The following is a 16,637-nucleotide window of genomic DNA, read 5'->3' as shown; positions in this document are numbered from 1 at the left end:
AATATCGTGAGAAACGCCCCGTGTTGAGCGATTCTGTCCTTTGTCCCTTACAGGCTGTCCCTGGATGGCATGCGGGCAGAACTGAAACAGCTGTCTACTGGTATTGAAAAGCTCGAGAGGCACCTTCCCCAAGGCGACGCTGACTTCAAACAACACTTTGGAGCCTTTATCACAGTAAGAAGGCGTACACTTTGAATGTGGCGTTGAACAGAAACTGTGTTCGCTTTCGATTCAGTGCGAGTGGAAGGTAATCGTAAATTCAGTGTATGTCGAACAGTTCTAATATCTTATTGTAAATCCCATGCAAACGTATAGCACTGTACTACGCTTGTATTGAACTTCTGTTCATCTTCACATTCGATATCGAAAACGCTGTGTCGCGCTGCGCCCCTGAATGTGCGCTTCTTCTAACTGGTATCGAGCACATGAGTCATCGTGAATACTCGTTCCATTGCAAGAGGAACTGTTTTGGCAGATGCTGTCAGACGCGGCATTTGCTTTCTAATTGTCCCATTTTTACACTTAAATTTTAATGTAGTGATGCAATGCCTGCCTATGGGCATTCAAGCTGCTATTAACTCATCACTGTATGACGACCCTTCGTGCAGGCGGCCAAGGCACAGCTGAGTGAACTGTCTTCGAGCTTCGAGCAAATTGGACAGCTCTCGCGAAGGCTTGCTGAGCACTTTTGCGAGGAGGAGGGCCGCTTCTCAGTCGAAGAGTGCCTGCACATCTTCAACAACTTCTGCGAAAAAGTCAAGCTGGCGCAAAAGGTAAGGCGTAGTGCCTGACAGTGTCCGGCCCAGTGCAGCTCAACCGTATGGGGTGAAATAGTGGACATGACACATGTAAACAGCACAACACTGAAGTATCAGTAGTCACGTAACATCCTTCATACCTCTCCTTCTATGTAGTATTTAATTTTTCACTGATTAGACCGTAAGAATTGCCCTTCTTTGCTGAAACATTAGCTTCAGTTATCTTGAGTATTGCAGTTACTTTTAGTAGCTTTTCACAAGGGCTCTTTCTTTTTCACGATTTATTTTATCCATTAGCTTTTTGCAACTTTTTGGAACACTATAGAAAAAGACGGCAGAAGTTTTATATGTGTATGAATAATGTGTTTAGATATATTAATGTCTTGAGCGGGTGGGTTGGGAGTGCTGGTGGGATTGTTTGCGCTGCCATGAAATTAGACTACAATGATATACATGAGTTACTATTGAAACATCAAAGAGTATTTGATATGAGAAAGCTCGGATGAATTATCGATGCAAGTTTTAGTGCAGGTTCCCGCAACTTTTCGATAACGGATCTCTACTTCCATTTTCATAATTTAGTCCGTAGAGATGGCTACTGGATGAAGCTAACTTTCTGGCTTTTGTGATGTCTTTTCTGTGCCGCAGGAAAATGAAGAACGAAGGCAGCTGGAGGAGCGAGCCGAGAAGCTCAAGATCACACGGATGGGCACGGACCAGAGCAAGCCTGGTACGTTCCCATGCAAGGCATTCTGCTAAAATCTCGCGAACGCAGTTTTAGGGGGACACTCCTGGCAAGAACATTACCGCATTTTATTGATCGAACTGGATAAATAATTTTTAAAGTGGCATTATCATAACAGATATATGTTTGATTGATTTTATGCGACGTCTAACCTATAAGCTCGACATTTACAATATGTTTGGGCTATAAGACTTAATTCAGTAGGCACTTCTAAAATAGTTTTCTCTTACACCCGCTGCATCTCATACATCACGATGACTTACCAGTTACGGAAATCACCACGGTCACTTTAAGTTATCTAAAGTTTACAGTCCAATGTAAAGATGGGAACCGACGGATGGAAGCATAAAGGGCATCAGAAATTTTGTCAATGGGAGTAAATACCTCAGACAGGCTTACCTACGTTTTGGTTGGTGGACCTATATTTGTGAAACACGCCAAGGTTGGGTGCCAAGGCATCTTTGACCAAGATAGGTCCAAGCATCGAAACGTCGGCTATCCTGTCGGAGGCGCCTTAACCCTGCTTTTACAACTTCTCTCTCGAGTTGATCGGGAAAAATATGTTGTTTGGGTGCAGAGCAAGTGGCTTTGCAGGTAGAAGGCCTGCGAGGGCTAGTTTTGTGTATGTATATGGAGCTGTGATTCTCAAGGTAGCGTAAAATGAAACGAAAGTCCGTATAAAATGACCCTGCAGGTTTGGAGAAATTTTCATAAGCTTCCTTAGGACAAGGAGATCGAATCGGGCATCGTATTCCTAGTTGGCTAAATGAGGGGTTTGCACACATAGAGCGCAATTCACCTTGTGTAGATTTCTCTAATTACACTTCATTTTTTAAACATTCTAGTGTACAGCACAAACGTGATCATATACTAGAATAGCATAACCAGGAGGCAATAACCTATTTCTGATAGAGGAATCTCCATTGTGGTATTATGAACAAGTCAGTAAAATGTCGCTGTCAGTAGCGTCTTTTTCATAAAACTGGAATAAAGTTCGGTGCATCATCAGATGGCAATTTCATGAGTAAAAAATAACAGAGAAAACGTAATATAAGATCAGGCTTTCTTATTTAGATTCCCTGTAAATAGGTGATCAATATGGAACATTCGCGCAGCAGTTGGCTTGCGTTTGCTTTGTAAACTTTATCATTTTTAATTAACTTTATCATCTTTTTATCCGAAGTTAACCTCAATCGTCCAAGTTCGAACCACACTCTATTTTCAAACATTTAGGGGCAAGACATATTCCTTACTGTTCCTTGGAGCCTTAAAATATAACTATGACAAGTAAAACATAATCATCACACACTATTCGGCCTGCTGTCAGACTCTCAATACGGCACTACTTCTCATGCGAATAATCACATGGAGCTTTGAAGAGGAGCAGCCATTTTGCTAAGGTTTGGCAGCTAGAATTTCATGTATCGATGACGAATGTCTTAAATAATTTGAAATATAGTCGGACTTTCCACATACTAGGTCAGTTTCGGTGTCAATGCAAGGTTGACACCTGCTGTCCGCAAGTTTACGTGACTGCTTGAACTAGAAAGCAAACACTAGATGCCGCCATCGAAATAGAAAGCCATTTAATCTGCAATGTTCAAGTCTAGTCAATTTCCGTTGTGCAGACATGCTACTGGGTTGCTTTGTACGAAGACTAGATGATTGATTCGATAGCTTTATTCAAATTAACATATAATTAGTTCTTGCTTCAAGCGCAGGTTAAATAAATGCTGTGTCGCAGTCTCCTAACCATTGTGCATTAGAAATAGATCGTGTTCAAGTTACTCTTTTACTGAAGTAGTATACTAAAGCAGCCCTTCAATGTGAATATGAAAACCGTAATACATCCGCAATTGCGGAGGGGATTTTTTTGAAGTGACACGCTACTTACAGTTAAATTCAGCTTTTCTATTTCACCTCAACAAATCTTTTTGGTAATGTAAAATTTGCACCTGTGCATTAATGTAAACCAATATAAATGTAGATCCGCATAATTGTTAAAATTAGCCCATCAGCAGGGACTGACGATCGCCACGATTTTCAATTTTAACGGATATTCAGATTGAGCAACAGTCAACCTTTCCGTAACTCATACATTGCACCGGAAATGCTTATGCCAAATAGCACCGTAGTGACAACTGAAGCTTAAATGGCGAATAAAATTCTCTGTGTTTGTGTGTGTACTCAGTCCGTCCTCGTACGATAAAAAAAGCGCGAATTTCCAAGAATAAAATTCTCCTTCTTCTTCCGGTATTAACATTGTGAGGCGCATTGCCACTTGGAAGTCCTGCGCATTGTTCTTCTTGAGGGAATCAGGTGTTCCTCGTCAGTTGAAAAAGGCTTGATGACAGCCCACTAAAGGGAAACGGTGGCTGCGCCAAATCTGCCCCATCTACACAGCATGCGCATTAAGTAGCAGTGTCATTCAGTCTCCAGGTTCGCATTCGCAATTTCTGAGGAAGCCACTGGACACACGTTATCCACACCTTATATTATTGGGAAGTGGGAAACATCGACATAAGTTTTTATCTGTAAGCTGCCGTCTAACGACAGATGCTTATTACTGTCAGTGCCTCGCTTAACGGCCGATGTGATGATTGTGGCACTGCTAGACTCTGAAGAGGTAATTGAAGTGACTAGGCCTAAATACACTGAGGAGAAGGGATCATAAGTTATATAATGGTAGTCTGCAAGCATACTGCCATATCTAGTATCTGGGCCATGTTGTCTCCAGCACACCAGATTGTAAACAGTTACTCATTGAGTTCATACATCCTTCGTGCACTAATGGTTCGTAGATAATAAAAGTTGTTAGATGCGTATCAGTTGTTGCAACCCTAACCACCACGTAGCCTAAGGTTTGACACCGCTAGATATGTCTTTGACAAAAACTGTTCGCATGTGTCTGCTTCTGGTTTCCTTGCTTTATAGCTGCTCAAAAAGCATAATTATTAGTTTTATCATTATACAAGCGAGGTCAGACGTTTGCTGGTGTTCCAGTTTATGGCAGCTAGAACAGTATAAATCAGCCATGTTTCATTCCAGTCTCAATGCACTCATTTAGTCTGACTGCCATGTTCGGCTCCCGAAATCAAATAACATACATCTGTACATAATCACACATATTCAAACAAATTATTCCAACAGTTGATATTCAAACAAGTTGAGCCTGACAAATACAACTGCTGAATCGTTTGTCAACTGTTCACTTTTTTTCCTGATCCCGTACCTTTTATCGTAAAGCTTAGTATGCATACCGCTCAATGTAACCTCTATGGGGCACAGTGTAAAGTAAGGGTCTATAGCTGTTGCTCGAAGGACGGCTACTGGTACGCTTGTTCCAGAGAGCTGTGTGACCTTTCTCATTGTGATATTATAGGAGATGATACGAAGCTTCGCCGCGTATACAAGTGAATACCACAAAGCACAAAGAAAACAATCGCATCGTGAGAAGCACGATGGATGCGGCGATCTGAATCCATTTGGTATTCATGGCGTCCAAACATATACATGCTGCAGCCTGGCCTTTCAAAGAGGTGGTTAGCAAGCGTAGTGTCGAAAAGAAGAAAAGAGCTTCACTCGGTAGGCGAAGCGTTTTAGCGATATGAATGCGTTAGACAACGTACACAAAGTAGGGATTCGTAATTTTTCGACCGTATATATTGCAGCAAGCATTCGCATACGAAATAAGCTAAAAACTTCGGTGTCGCATACACACAGGCATTCACGAACACATCTCGCCGACGACCGACAACACTGGATGCCATAGGCGTGCGCAGGGTTCCCCATCAGGGGGGGGGGGGGGGGCAAAGGTTCATCGCAGCGCCTCCCCACCCAACTAAGTCAGTGTATGGGGCAGATTTTGCGCCCCCCTCCCCTTAGGTGACTAGAAGGTTCAATGTACGGGGCAGATTTCGCGCCCCCCCCCTCTTAGGTGATGAGGAAGGGCGGCCGCCCCCCCTGCCCCCCCCCCCCCACCCTGTGCGCACGCCTATGCTGGATGCCAAAAAACTGGCGCGATAAGCAGCAGAAACTGAAGTGAACAGACGCGTCGCGTTGCCTCTCATTTCTTTGGCATAACGCGACCTCCAATATTAGACGCTCGACGACCACGCTCCCGAAATAGCCAGCGATCTTGGCTCACCTAGCCTTTGCAGTTTCCGCAGATTACACGCGGGATTTGGCGCACGTGACGCCATTTCAGTTAGACGGTGCGAATGTCGCAGCGCGGAGCAACGGCCGACCGAGAGCGACCGGGGTGACAGATTAGACGCATGCTCTTCCTGCACCTTAAACTCTGCCGCGCGCGCGCTCTTGCCTCTCCCCTTCTGCTCCGCTACGGCGCACTCGTTCGCGCGCGCTCAACGCCTACGGCGCACTGCAACATCCCCCCATCCCCACATTCTCCTGGCCTCGCTGGGAAGACTGAGTACTCCCTCGCACACTTTCCTTCGACCTCACAGCGTACTGCGCGCGGAGCACGATAGCATCTCATCACGCATCTCATCTCATCTTTATACGGAGCCTCCCGGCGACAGCAAATTTTCGCTTTGACTGTTCCTATGATTACTATTGCAGTAAGGTTTCTGTATCACGCACTACTAAAATGGTCATTATCCGCAGGGAGCAAAAGTGACATTTTCGCGCCTATTTTGTGTCTTGCAGTATTAGATATAAGAAATTTTGTGCGTGTTAATGATTTCAACGCATACGTTCTGTGTGTTGTCTTCTGCGCTACTACACTACTACACTAGTAAACCTTACACATCATGCTGAAGGAGCTATGCAAGTTAGGCTCCTCTAACAATAGGTAGGCCCTACAACCGGTGCTTTGCCACGTCACGACGTAAACTGTCTTGAAGATGGAAGCTCCTTGTCCATGAAGTAGGTTGCCCTGCCCAGGAAATTATTCTGTTGATAAGCCATGGCAATCACAGAAACAGCGAAAGTGGCTTGCGCATTATAGCTACTAATAATAATGATAGTATTAGACTATTTAAAATCATAGCTAGTGTGCTTTTGCTCTACAACTGCTGTAACGAACCTTTTCAGTGGATGTTCGAGAATACCTCTCCATCAGTCGCAGCTTTCCTTATCACAACATGTTTAGAGTTTTTGAAATATATGGTACTATTGCTTTTGGGAGCTATATTTAGAAATCGGATGGCACAGGAAAGGGAGTCTCGATTGGGGTGTTCTTACAGGGCGGGATTACAATAGCGAGCGGCTGGACGATTGTGGCATTTGTTCATCTTTGTTGATACCTTTCTTAGATGGCCGCCTTGTATTCAGCACAAGTGCATTTCTTCGGCTGGAACAGTTATATGGAGAAAACAAATGATTATGTTAACGCGATAGGTACTGTTTATTAAGTTATATTCACCAATAAAACATTTATACAATAACGATGTATTATTGATGCTAGATCTTGCTTGCTTTTTTTTCACACTCTTCGGCACTCCCTTGCACTAACGATCAGAGAAAGGATAAATGTTGCATCAGATGTACGTTGCCGGAGATTCTTAAGCACATTCTTGTGAGATTAGAACACAAAAGCGTTTCCTTTGGCTAGGCTGTTGTTACGGAGTGGTGAAGCATAGTGGTTTGTCCCAGTTGTTTTGAAGGCCAACTGATACGGCAGACAAGGGCGCGCTCCCTTTGTATACGCTACGTCGACGGCCACCTGCTGCTGACGTCGGCGCGCTTATGTAGTGCGCTGACTGTTTCTATGCGCGTTCTTTCCCCCTTTCGAGTTGGGGTATCCCCCAACTTATGCTGCGGGGCTTCCCTTCTACTACACCGTAGCGGCTGGAAGTGATTGCTGTTGGCGGCGCCGGCGCCAGTTCCCGCGAGACTCGCGTTTTGTTGCGCGTTTTGTCCAGGGTGAGGACATCTGCGGCGTCTACTGCGGCGCGGCTGCCATATTTTAGCCCACGGCTTCTTACCGGCGTCTCACCCCTCTACGGCAGCTGCGCTGAGAGGCACGAGACGCGGGGCAAAAAATGGCGTCATGAGGCACACTACGAGAGAGGTCACGTGCTTTCCGGACACGGCTTTTGCGGACGCTAGCTGGCGCGCTTCACCACCCTAGCCAGGAAACGCTTTCTCGTTAATACGGAATGCCTCATATTAAAAAGTGACCATGTTGATCCTATAGCTTGTTACACAGCATTGCTAATGCCTTCCCGAAAGAGTGCTAAGGGAAGTGGATTTGAGTGTGTTCAAAGCAACTGCAGCAGACATCCAATACAGAAAAATACCGAGAACTGATTTTATTTAGACGCTTGCCGTAGGAAAGAAGGCAAACAACGTTGTAAGTGTTGCCTTGTGCTTCTGAGTAAGTGTTTTGCCTTTCGCTGCTGCTTCCGTGTAACACGTCTTAATAAGCGGCAATTTATTACTTTCATCTGCAGCTGTGCTCATCCGTTTTTAAAATTTTGTTGTTCACGTTCATATTTTGAAGCTGTGTGTTGTCTTCCGGCAGAAGCAAAGCCATCACAGTCTTTCCAGCTTCTGATGCAGCTGCTTCAAAGAAACGTATGACGCTAACAGTAACCTCTTTGGTTGGTGGGTGGTATTTCTTGCATGCCTGCACGCAAATAATACTCTCGATGCTTGCTATGTGCACGATCCTCCCGTGTCTTGCTTTCATTTTCTTCAGAGATGACCATCTCACTGTCCCGGCACCATGAATGAGAAAGTAGCACACGCACGCAATGCTGCATGCGAAGAAAAAAAAATGGGTACAAGATCAATCAGTACAGTAATTCAGGCTAATTTGGACACTATTTACGGCTGTTGGATGTGAATAATTTGGCGTCGGAGTTATTAGAAGCACTTCAGTTTCCTTCCCCAAAGAAGCCGCCCGGTTGACATAAAACAACGAGACCTTGTTAGAGTAACACTGATTATCTGATCAATGTTACACAGACTGTAGCAGTGCTTCTGCAGCTATAATGTCAGCAGATGAGTTCAGTTTAAAATGTAAAATATACATATCTACAAATCATAGAACGGAAAAACTTGTGATCGCTGCACACCATTCCTTTTCACCGAGATGACTGTGGTCGAGAAATGGCATCTTTAAACATTGTGCACTCTACAGGGTCTGCAGTAACCGTTTGTGACTAACACATCAATGATATATGTCCATGTAGGATCTGCCGTATTCTCAACTGCTGTCATGACTAGGATTCAGGTTAGGCTGCCAGTTTACTAGTCGTACGCAGTTGCTCAGTCGATCATTAATTTCTTATGTATCTGTGAAACGAAGGAATAGGCCACAAAATTTATTTATAAGTAAAACTGAGTTAACTCGCAGGTAATTATTTCCTAACTTGTTAAATAGGGCAGCCGTTTACAGCAAAGGTCTGCCTTTCTGTCTGAATGGAAGGCTTATCATCGAAACTGACTGACCGCAGTGGTTGCTTTTGTAGTGGTACTTGCAAGTCGTTGAAAAAAAATTAACGTTAGACAAGTCGTATCACCTGTATGTTAGCAGCCGCCGATGTACAGTGGCACGTCAGAATGGTAACAGTACAACGCAGTGATAAACGCCCCCGAAATGAATGCTATCTTATAATTGTATTCAATAATGCTTACTCGGGTGCCCTACAGTGCCCAAAAATATCGTGGTATGAGCGGAATAATAGAGGAAGTATGGAGATGAGGTGTCGTAAAGCTAATGTACGAGTGCCCTGCAGGGAAGAGTGGTCATTGGGTAGCGCACATAGCGTGATGTGACGTCACGAGATTCCAGGCGGAGCAAGGTGTGGGACACCAAGTGGCGGTAACACGATTTCACACACCGGAAGATTGCAGAATGAGGTAGTTGCTTAGCTGCTGAGGGCATAAAAACCTAGTATTACAAAACTTTAGATATTCCAGTCAAAATACTTCCACCGTTGCGTGATCGAGCACGTGTTATCCAAGTTTAATAATAATTTGAGACATTACGTCTCAGACTTGCATAGTTTTATTTTGTAAGTATTGTGACCAACAATTTCATTACAACTTTGACCACGTGGGGCTTTTCACGTAAGGTTGTGCACACGCCATTTTGTGTTCCGTCGACATTCGTTAACAGTGGTATATGTGTTTCGATTCCGTTGACATTGAATAACAGGTGGTTTAGAGTTACCGCGCTCATTCATTTTTTTATGAGCCGTGCTATTATCACCCCTCTCCTAGACGCCACGGAGCTAGTGTCAAGTTATATCCACATTCTTAACATCATAAGCTTTATTGAAGCCCTTATTTAATTGATGACCCAGCTTTTAAATTGAATTATCTTGAGCCACAGCAAGCATAAATGCATGTCGATTCTCTTGCATCTGAACTGCGTGCCTCTGCTCAACCGAACGCACTCGTTATAGCGATCCCTCTAAAAGGCTGTAAGTTTGGAACATCATTAAGGACACCGATGAAGCATTCATTAGATCCATAAATGATCAAAGGATCAGATAATCAATTAATGAAACAAACAGGAATTAGAAAATTATCTAGTATATGCAAAACGGCAATCGGTTTTTGTTTTTTTCCCAGAGTTTTCATGCGTAAAATTATGTAAGCTGCCGCGAAATAATGCAAATTCAGAGAATTGTGAGTTCTTAGAAAAAGGTTATTGTTTCCGTGTCTTATCGCTCACTTAGGGCGATATGCATACCTGGAAATACTGAAGCATTGTCTAAAGCTCTACTTGTTTGTTTTTAAATTCTTATGCCCATCTGTAAAGAAGATTGCTGGCGTATAGAACGACTGAAGCGTAAGTGAGGTGGTATATTATTTTAGTTCTCCTGTGGGACAGAGCATATCTATGACATTCGATCAATCACTGACACAATTGTAGAGAGTTTTATTAGAAGCAATCAACCTGCACGCTGAAGCTTTGCGCGTACGTCCAGTACCAACACACTTTGCTGACAAACTTCTTTGCTATTCTTGCTTAAACTACGTGGCACTCTGCTCTATCAGTTTCCCAACATAAGTCTTCTGGATCACCTTGAAAAGCTGATCAGGCGACTGCGCAGAAATCAGACGCTTACTTGCTTGATGCTTCCTCGGTGAACGATTGTGAGTTCACATTGAAAAATCTGGTGCGAACAGATTGTCAACATCGAGGCCTGTTCATTCTGTGGCCAATGACAATGTTCTACGTTGCTGTGCACTTTTATAGTAAATGGTGCATCAACAACGTCTAAGACTATTTCAAGTTTATGGGTTGAAACGGTTCACAATATACCTCCAGTGCCGGTTGCGAGACATAGGGGTACCGTTTAAATCCGGCATGACTAGCAAAAAAGACATACTGCAATGACTTGCAATCAGAAAAACGTGAGCCGCCTATCGACGGCTGTCTGTGTCTCGACTGTCACCTGAAAACGCCGGGTTTCCCTTAAAAAACATACGATCCTAAGTGGTGCATTAGTTCTTGAAGAATCAACCGCATTTTCTGCACAGCTGTAATTACGGTAATTACTACGTGGTTTGTAGATGAAAGGTAAGGTGAGGGAACTGTCATGATGCTTATTATGGTGAAATGAGACCTGCAGTCTCTACAGTTCCGACATCGCCCTGAACGGCGCAGTTTCTTTTATTTTTTCTTTTTTCTGCATGCTGATTGTGACATATTTGCGAGCGTATATTTGTCATGACGTTTTCGAGAGGAAAGTGCATGTTTGTGTATGAGGAGATGGAGAGCGAGCATACAGGGAGATAAGTATCGTTGAACATGCATGTAAACTGGGTGCATGCCACCGTGACGTGAAACATATGTGGCATAGTTGCTTGTATTTGTATATATGCAAGTGGTATACGAATGGCATGCAGTGTTACTGCGGCACGAATGATGTATAGCTGGAACATATGAGTACACTGGGATGCATGCATTCTGCATGCTACGTGCTAACACCAGTTATATAGAAGTAGGAAACAAGAAACTGATGCAGATTGTAGGAATTATTGTGATTGAAGTGTGAAGTACATTAGCTGATAGGAGCTATAGATGAAATAGAGGTCGCGGCATTCTGAAGGGACACTAAAGCTAAAAAGACGATTTCATTTGCGTTAGTAAAGTACCATTCCGCAATACCAAACACACCACTTTTGCGGCTACAAGGGGCTTAGTAAGTAAAAAAATGGCGCGGAAAGTGGCGACGCTGCCTTGAAGTTTTCGCACCAACTAGCCGTGACGTCATATGTTTTAACGGCGTCTGCTGGGACCTACGTGGCTTTTTTTGGTGAAAACGAATCGCATTGTTTTATAAAAAAGCCAGACACTTGTGGAAAGCTTGTTAGAAATGTTATTGAGTCAATGTGATCAAAATGCGAAATCAAAGTTGAAATTTGTGACGTCACGCTGTAACTCGCGTGCGTGGGTTTATTGCGTTGGAGCACCGGGGAGGGGGAGGGGGCTCGTTCAAATGCTTCCGAAATTTTCCAGTTTTGCACATGTATATATATACATGCGCATACAAAGGCAAGCGCAGACCATACATAAGTTGGCTGAAACCGTCCCCTCCCCCCTCCTTAAAAAAATTGTTGCTACGCCTCTGTTTCTGCGTGAAATTCATAAATGAAATATTCACCTTCGTTTGCTCTCCTAATATTGATCCTATTATCGCAACATTAACGATAGTTGTTTTCAAGACCAACTTCAGTCTAAACTGACTTAGCGTCTCACTTTAGTGTCCCTTCATATGCGAATATATTCTCTTACTTAGCTGTATTAGGCCTTACCACCACGACATATTCTTTTAAATTAATTTGAGAAATGAATGTGCAGTGTTTTCGCAATCTAACGAACTTTTTTTTTATTTCCATAGGACACGCAAAGAAGCCGGCTGCCTCCTTTGTAGAGGAGGAGTGCATCGTCGACCGTCTTCTCGCCGAAATTCGTCAGGGAAGCTTCAAGCTACGCAAGACGCCCGCTTGACACAGCGCGTACGACGGCGGGCACAGCAGACTCAACATTTTAATATTTTTTTTGCTTCGTGGTTTTAAACAAATAAAATTTATTTTTTAATTTTAAGCTTTAACGATTTCCTTAGCGTCCGATACATCTCAACGGAAATTGATCCTGGATTTCAGGACTGACCGCCTGTCCTGCCTCCCTTTCTTCGTGTTCTTGAACTATGCGTTTGAAGGTTAACCGGTTACTTTTACTAGATGAGGAAAAGAAAAATTAAAAGTTCCATTCGGGATGCTGTTATACATACCCTATATGGCGTTAAACATAATTTCTGACATGACATGTGTCTATCCTCTTTTACTCCTCTATTCCCCCTCCCAATGTGTAGGGTAGCAAACTGGACGCATTGTCTAGTTAACCTCCCTGCCTTACCTACATTCCTTCTCTCTCTTCTTTGCTAGAATTGTCAGTGAACCGGGCACTTCACATTCACGGCTACTGAGCGATTATCGACTTGTAGCATACGGTGCCATAATTGCTCTTTGGAGATTGTTTTCTTTTTTTACAGTGAAGCCGTAGATATACAGGATCGAGACCTCGTGACGTCCATGCAAAAAAAAAAAAAAAAAAAAGCAATGAATGCGATAGCAAGAAACTAATGCTATACGAAGTGAGGCTCGCCAATGGACACTCTGTTTGAACAGCGCTCCTGTTTCAAAGGCGGCCACAGCAGCGAAGGAAACTAGCGTGCTTCAAGTGTCGAGCTGTGACGCTTGATAGTTCGCGCTTATCTTCTGTTTGTTCGTTTAGCGGCGTCCCTTGAGCTCGAGTGACTTTCCTACGCTCCGCAACATGAGCGCGGACATCACGGTGAAAGCTTGAAACATCCCTCTTCCCCTCGCCACGAGAAAACCGCGCGAGCAGACAGCGGAAGGGCAAGGTTCTCCCTGCGCAAATATAAGAAGCGAGCGAGCTTGGCGAGCTCGCCGACGACTTTTAAATGCGCCCGTCGCGCTCCTAGCGCCATCTCGCTGGTAATGAAGAAACGCTTATAAGCGCCCGCCGTCTCTGAGTCCGTCCAGCGGTAAAGGGCGTGTATATAACGCTCGCCGTTAGCTACGTGGGGGATCTGCGTTTCGTGGCGTAGTGGTTAGCGCCACTCGCTGCGGAGCAAGAGGTCCCTGATTCGATTCCGCGCTTGGGAAGCGGTTTTCTGAATTATTTTTCTTTGGGGCTTTTATATATATATACGTACTCATACATATACGGTGCATGATGGCGGACGCGACGGCAAAATCCAGCCGAGACTGTCCATATAATTGCTATCACAATAAAGAAAAGTTGAGTGTGCAAGCGTGGCCTCCGCGACCAGTTCTGACAACGCGCCGCCGCGCGTTGCCGGAGCTCATTGTCCCCGAGATGGCGCTAGTCGTCCACGCTGGAGCATGATGGAGGAGGGTTTCCGGTTTCCGAGGGAACCCTTGTCCTCGGAAACCCTTCTTTTCTTGGCCGGAGCGGTTGCGATTGCGGACACCAAACATGGGCTGCTTTATGTGAAATGTTTACCTCTCTAGCTTTTATCGAAACAGATATGCATAAGGAAGCTTTCTCTATTAAGTTTCTGTAAACACTGCACGTATTGAGACTTTTCGGTGTCCTGTCTTATCAAATACGTAAATCGTAGCGCATTCTAGAAGGAACGATCGCAGAAGCGATCGCTACTTTGCAGAAGCGATGGGCAAGAAAACGAAGCTTCTTTGCGAGCGATTTCTATACAGTCATGCGGCCCTGCGGAGAAGAAAGGCTTTGTGATAAAATAAAAACGTCTTTACACCTGATTTCATATTACTTAATTGTTATCCTGAATGTTATCCTGTGGCTTAGTGGATGCTGCTTTACGCCGCTCAAAACATCGAGAACGTGTTAACTGCCGACTTATGAATGCTGAATGCAGTTAGGTTAGATTTTCGTTAAAGACCTGTATGCGTTAAAAGTGAATACGGAAGCCTCTACTAAGGCATACTGTACCACTTACGAACACATTTAGAAGGAACGCACTCTCCAATCGCTTACGACAGTTATGACGATGGTTGGTATCTTGATAAAGTACAAGAAAATTAACTGTAAGATACGCAAAGCCCAGAAAGTCGAGGGCTTGAGGTATGACTCAAGAAATAATAATAAAGTACCTTCCACTGGACAAAAAAAAAAAAAAAACAAACGCGAGCACGCAAACGAACAAAGCAAAAATGCGCGAGAAATATAATGCGGTACGAGCAGTGTTTCCGGTGGGGGGGTTGATGAGGGGTCTTGTCGTCGAGAAAGTTTTTCCCTATTACCGGCTCGGTTGTAAATCATAGCCGGGAGCCAATTACACGCGAGGCGCGCGCCGTGACCTCGTGTTTCTCCGCAACTTGACACATACGAGGGCGGCACGCGCTGTGCGGTAAGGGCTGCTGCCAGCAGGAATATCGCTCGGTGGCGTTAATGCGTCGGCCTGCTCGCCCCTTTTACTCGCGCATCGGTTGACACGCCTCCTTTGGAGAAGCGTGGCTCCCGACGCCGCGGACATTTAGGGACGTCTGGATGATGCTCCCTACTGCTGCTGCTGCTGCTGAAGGTGGTGGTGGCATCAGAAGGCGGCCACGTTTTTACGAGCTTGTTTATCACCACGCGCCCTTAACCCGTGGTATCTCTTACAAGCAGCCGCCGACTCACGGCTTCGACGTTGCCGCTGGAGCGTCAAGGACCAACCGGTGGTGCGTTGGGAAGAAAGCCAGGGGGCTTTCCTTACCTGCATACTTTCCGCTTTCTTGCAAACTGCGAGATTATTTGCATAAAAAACAAAAAAAAAGATGCTCTCATAGTGGTGCAAGGTCGTCAAATAGGTCTTCCACAAATCAATAGCTTAAAGCTAGAAAAGAGACAATCCGTACCCTGAAAACTCCCATGCATTTTCAAGTTATTGCCTCTTCAAACTTTTCTATTTTTTGTTTCTATTTTTGTAGTTTTGTTTGGGCCAGGCTCCCCCACAGCGCCCACCGTATATATATATATATATATATATATATATATATATATATATATATATATATATATATATATATATATATATATATATATATATATATATATATATATATATAGGGAGGGAGAGAGAGAGAGAGATAATTTGGTTAGCAATGTTTTAAGAACATTATAGAAAAGTACAGTCAGCTCTACGTAGCATACACTGGGACAACCATACATGTACGTGTCATGCATGTAATAGTATTGCAAGCAATACTTTTTCATATTACCCACACAACTTTATGCATAGCTACAATTATGTCGATGGCGGCCTCCACAGTAGTATAGATTTGTATCATTCAATGAAATGTCGTTAACGTCTAGAAGCTGCTCAGTCACTGCGTGTTTTTAATGTAGGTAACAGTGACTGCACCTTTTCTTTTCAGTAATTAGTGCTACATTTTCTTGCAGATATTCAGGTTTGCGTATCTCATATTTTGTCGTGTTTGCTCCTAGTCAAAATATTGTTTCTAGCGGATTGTTATTACTATTACGGCTAACTTGTCAACTGCAAGTTCTTTTTAAGTAAGAATGTGTAGCGTTAGGGGCGTAGTACGTTCTTTATACTCATTGTATTTGTACTTGCAACTTTGCTTGGAGCGTGCGAACTTCATACTATGAAAACAGCGCAACACTACGAAGACAAGACCAAATAGGACCTCATTGGTCTTGTCTTCGTTGTATTGGTCTTGTCTTCGTTGGCGCCACGTAGCAATATATTGCCTTGTTTTCTACTTTGCTTGGGAGGCTCTCCGGCCCCTCCAAGGAAGTACGCCTATGCAAACGGTGTTAGGACAGATTTACTTTGAAAAAATGTGGGTTATTATAACGTTACACTACTCGGCATTGTTTCCTTCTGCATTGGTCGTTAGCTGTTTATGATTGGTAGATATTTTCTGGGTCATGCACGCAGCACCTACTCATAACGCGATGCAACAAATTACCCCAAAATGATCCATTGCGCGATGACCGCTCATGCACGACTGCATAAAACATAAGAGAAAACACTGTTTTCAATACGGTATACTTTTGGCCATTGGTTCTTCGCCATTCGTCAAAAATTTTTCGATGGGCTTTAAAATCACGTGCTTGTTACGCGACGTCACAAATTTGTGAAATGTCGCGGTGTTAAAATGACGTGTGCACACTGAAC

The 16,637-nt window shown here is 43.9% G+C and overlaps 1 protein-coding gene across 1 annotated transcript in view; it reads left to right on the top strand.

Moving 5' to 3' along the window:
* LOC119382796 (inverted formin-2) overlaps positions 1-12,533 on the top strand; it is a 58,422-nt gene extending 45,889 nt beyond the window's left edge. The window contains exons 13-16 of the mRNA XM_049412324.1: positions 54-174; positions 609-773; positions 1,407-1,488; positions 12,330-12,533. Coding sequence (XP_049268281.1) covers positions 54-174; positions 609-773; positions 1,407-1,488; positions 12,330-12,439 — 478 coding nt within the window. The 3' untranslated portion in view covers positions 12,440-12,533. The remainder of the gene's footprint in view (positions 1-53; positions 175-608; positions 774-1,406; positions 1,489-12,329) is intronic.
* The last annotated feature ends 4,104 nt before the right edge of the window (positions 12,534-16,637 follow it).

Source organism: Rhipicephalus sanguineus, chromosome 2 (genome assembly GCF_013339695.2).
Source record: "Rhipicephalus sanguineus isolate Rsan-2018 chromosome 2, BIME_Rsan_1.4, whole genome shotgun sequence".
Classification (NCBI taxonomy): Eukaryota; Metazoa; Arthropoda; class Arachnida; order Ixodida; family Ixodidae; genus Rhipicephalus; species Rhipicephalus sanguineus.
Note: the sequence above shows the minus strand (reverse complement) of the source record. Positions and strands in the feature narration are given on the sequence as shown.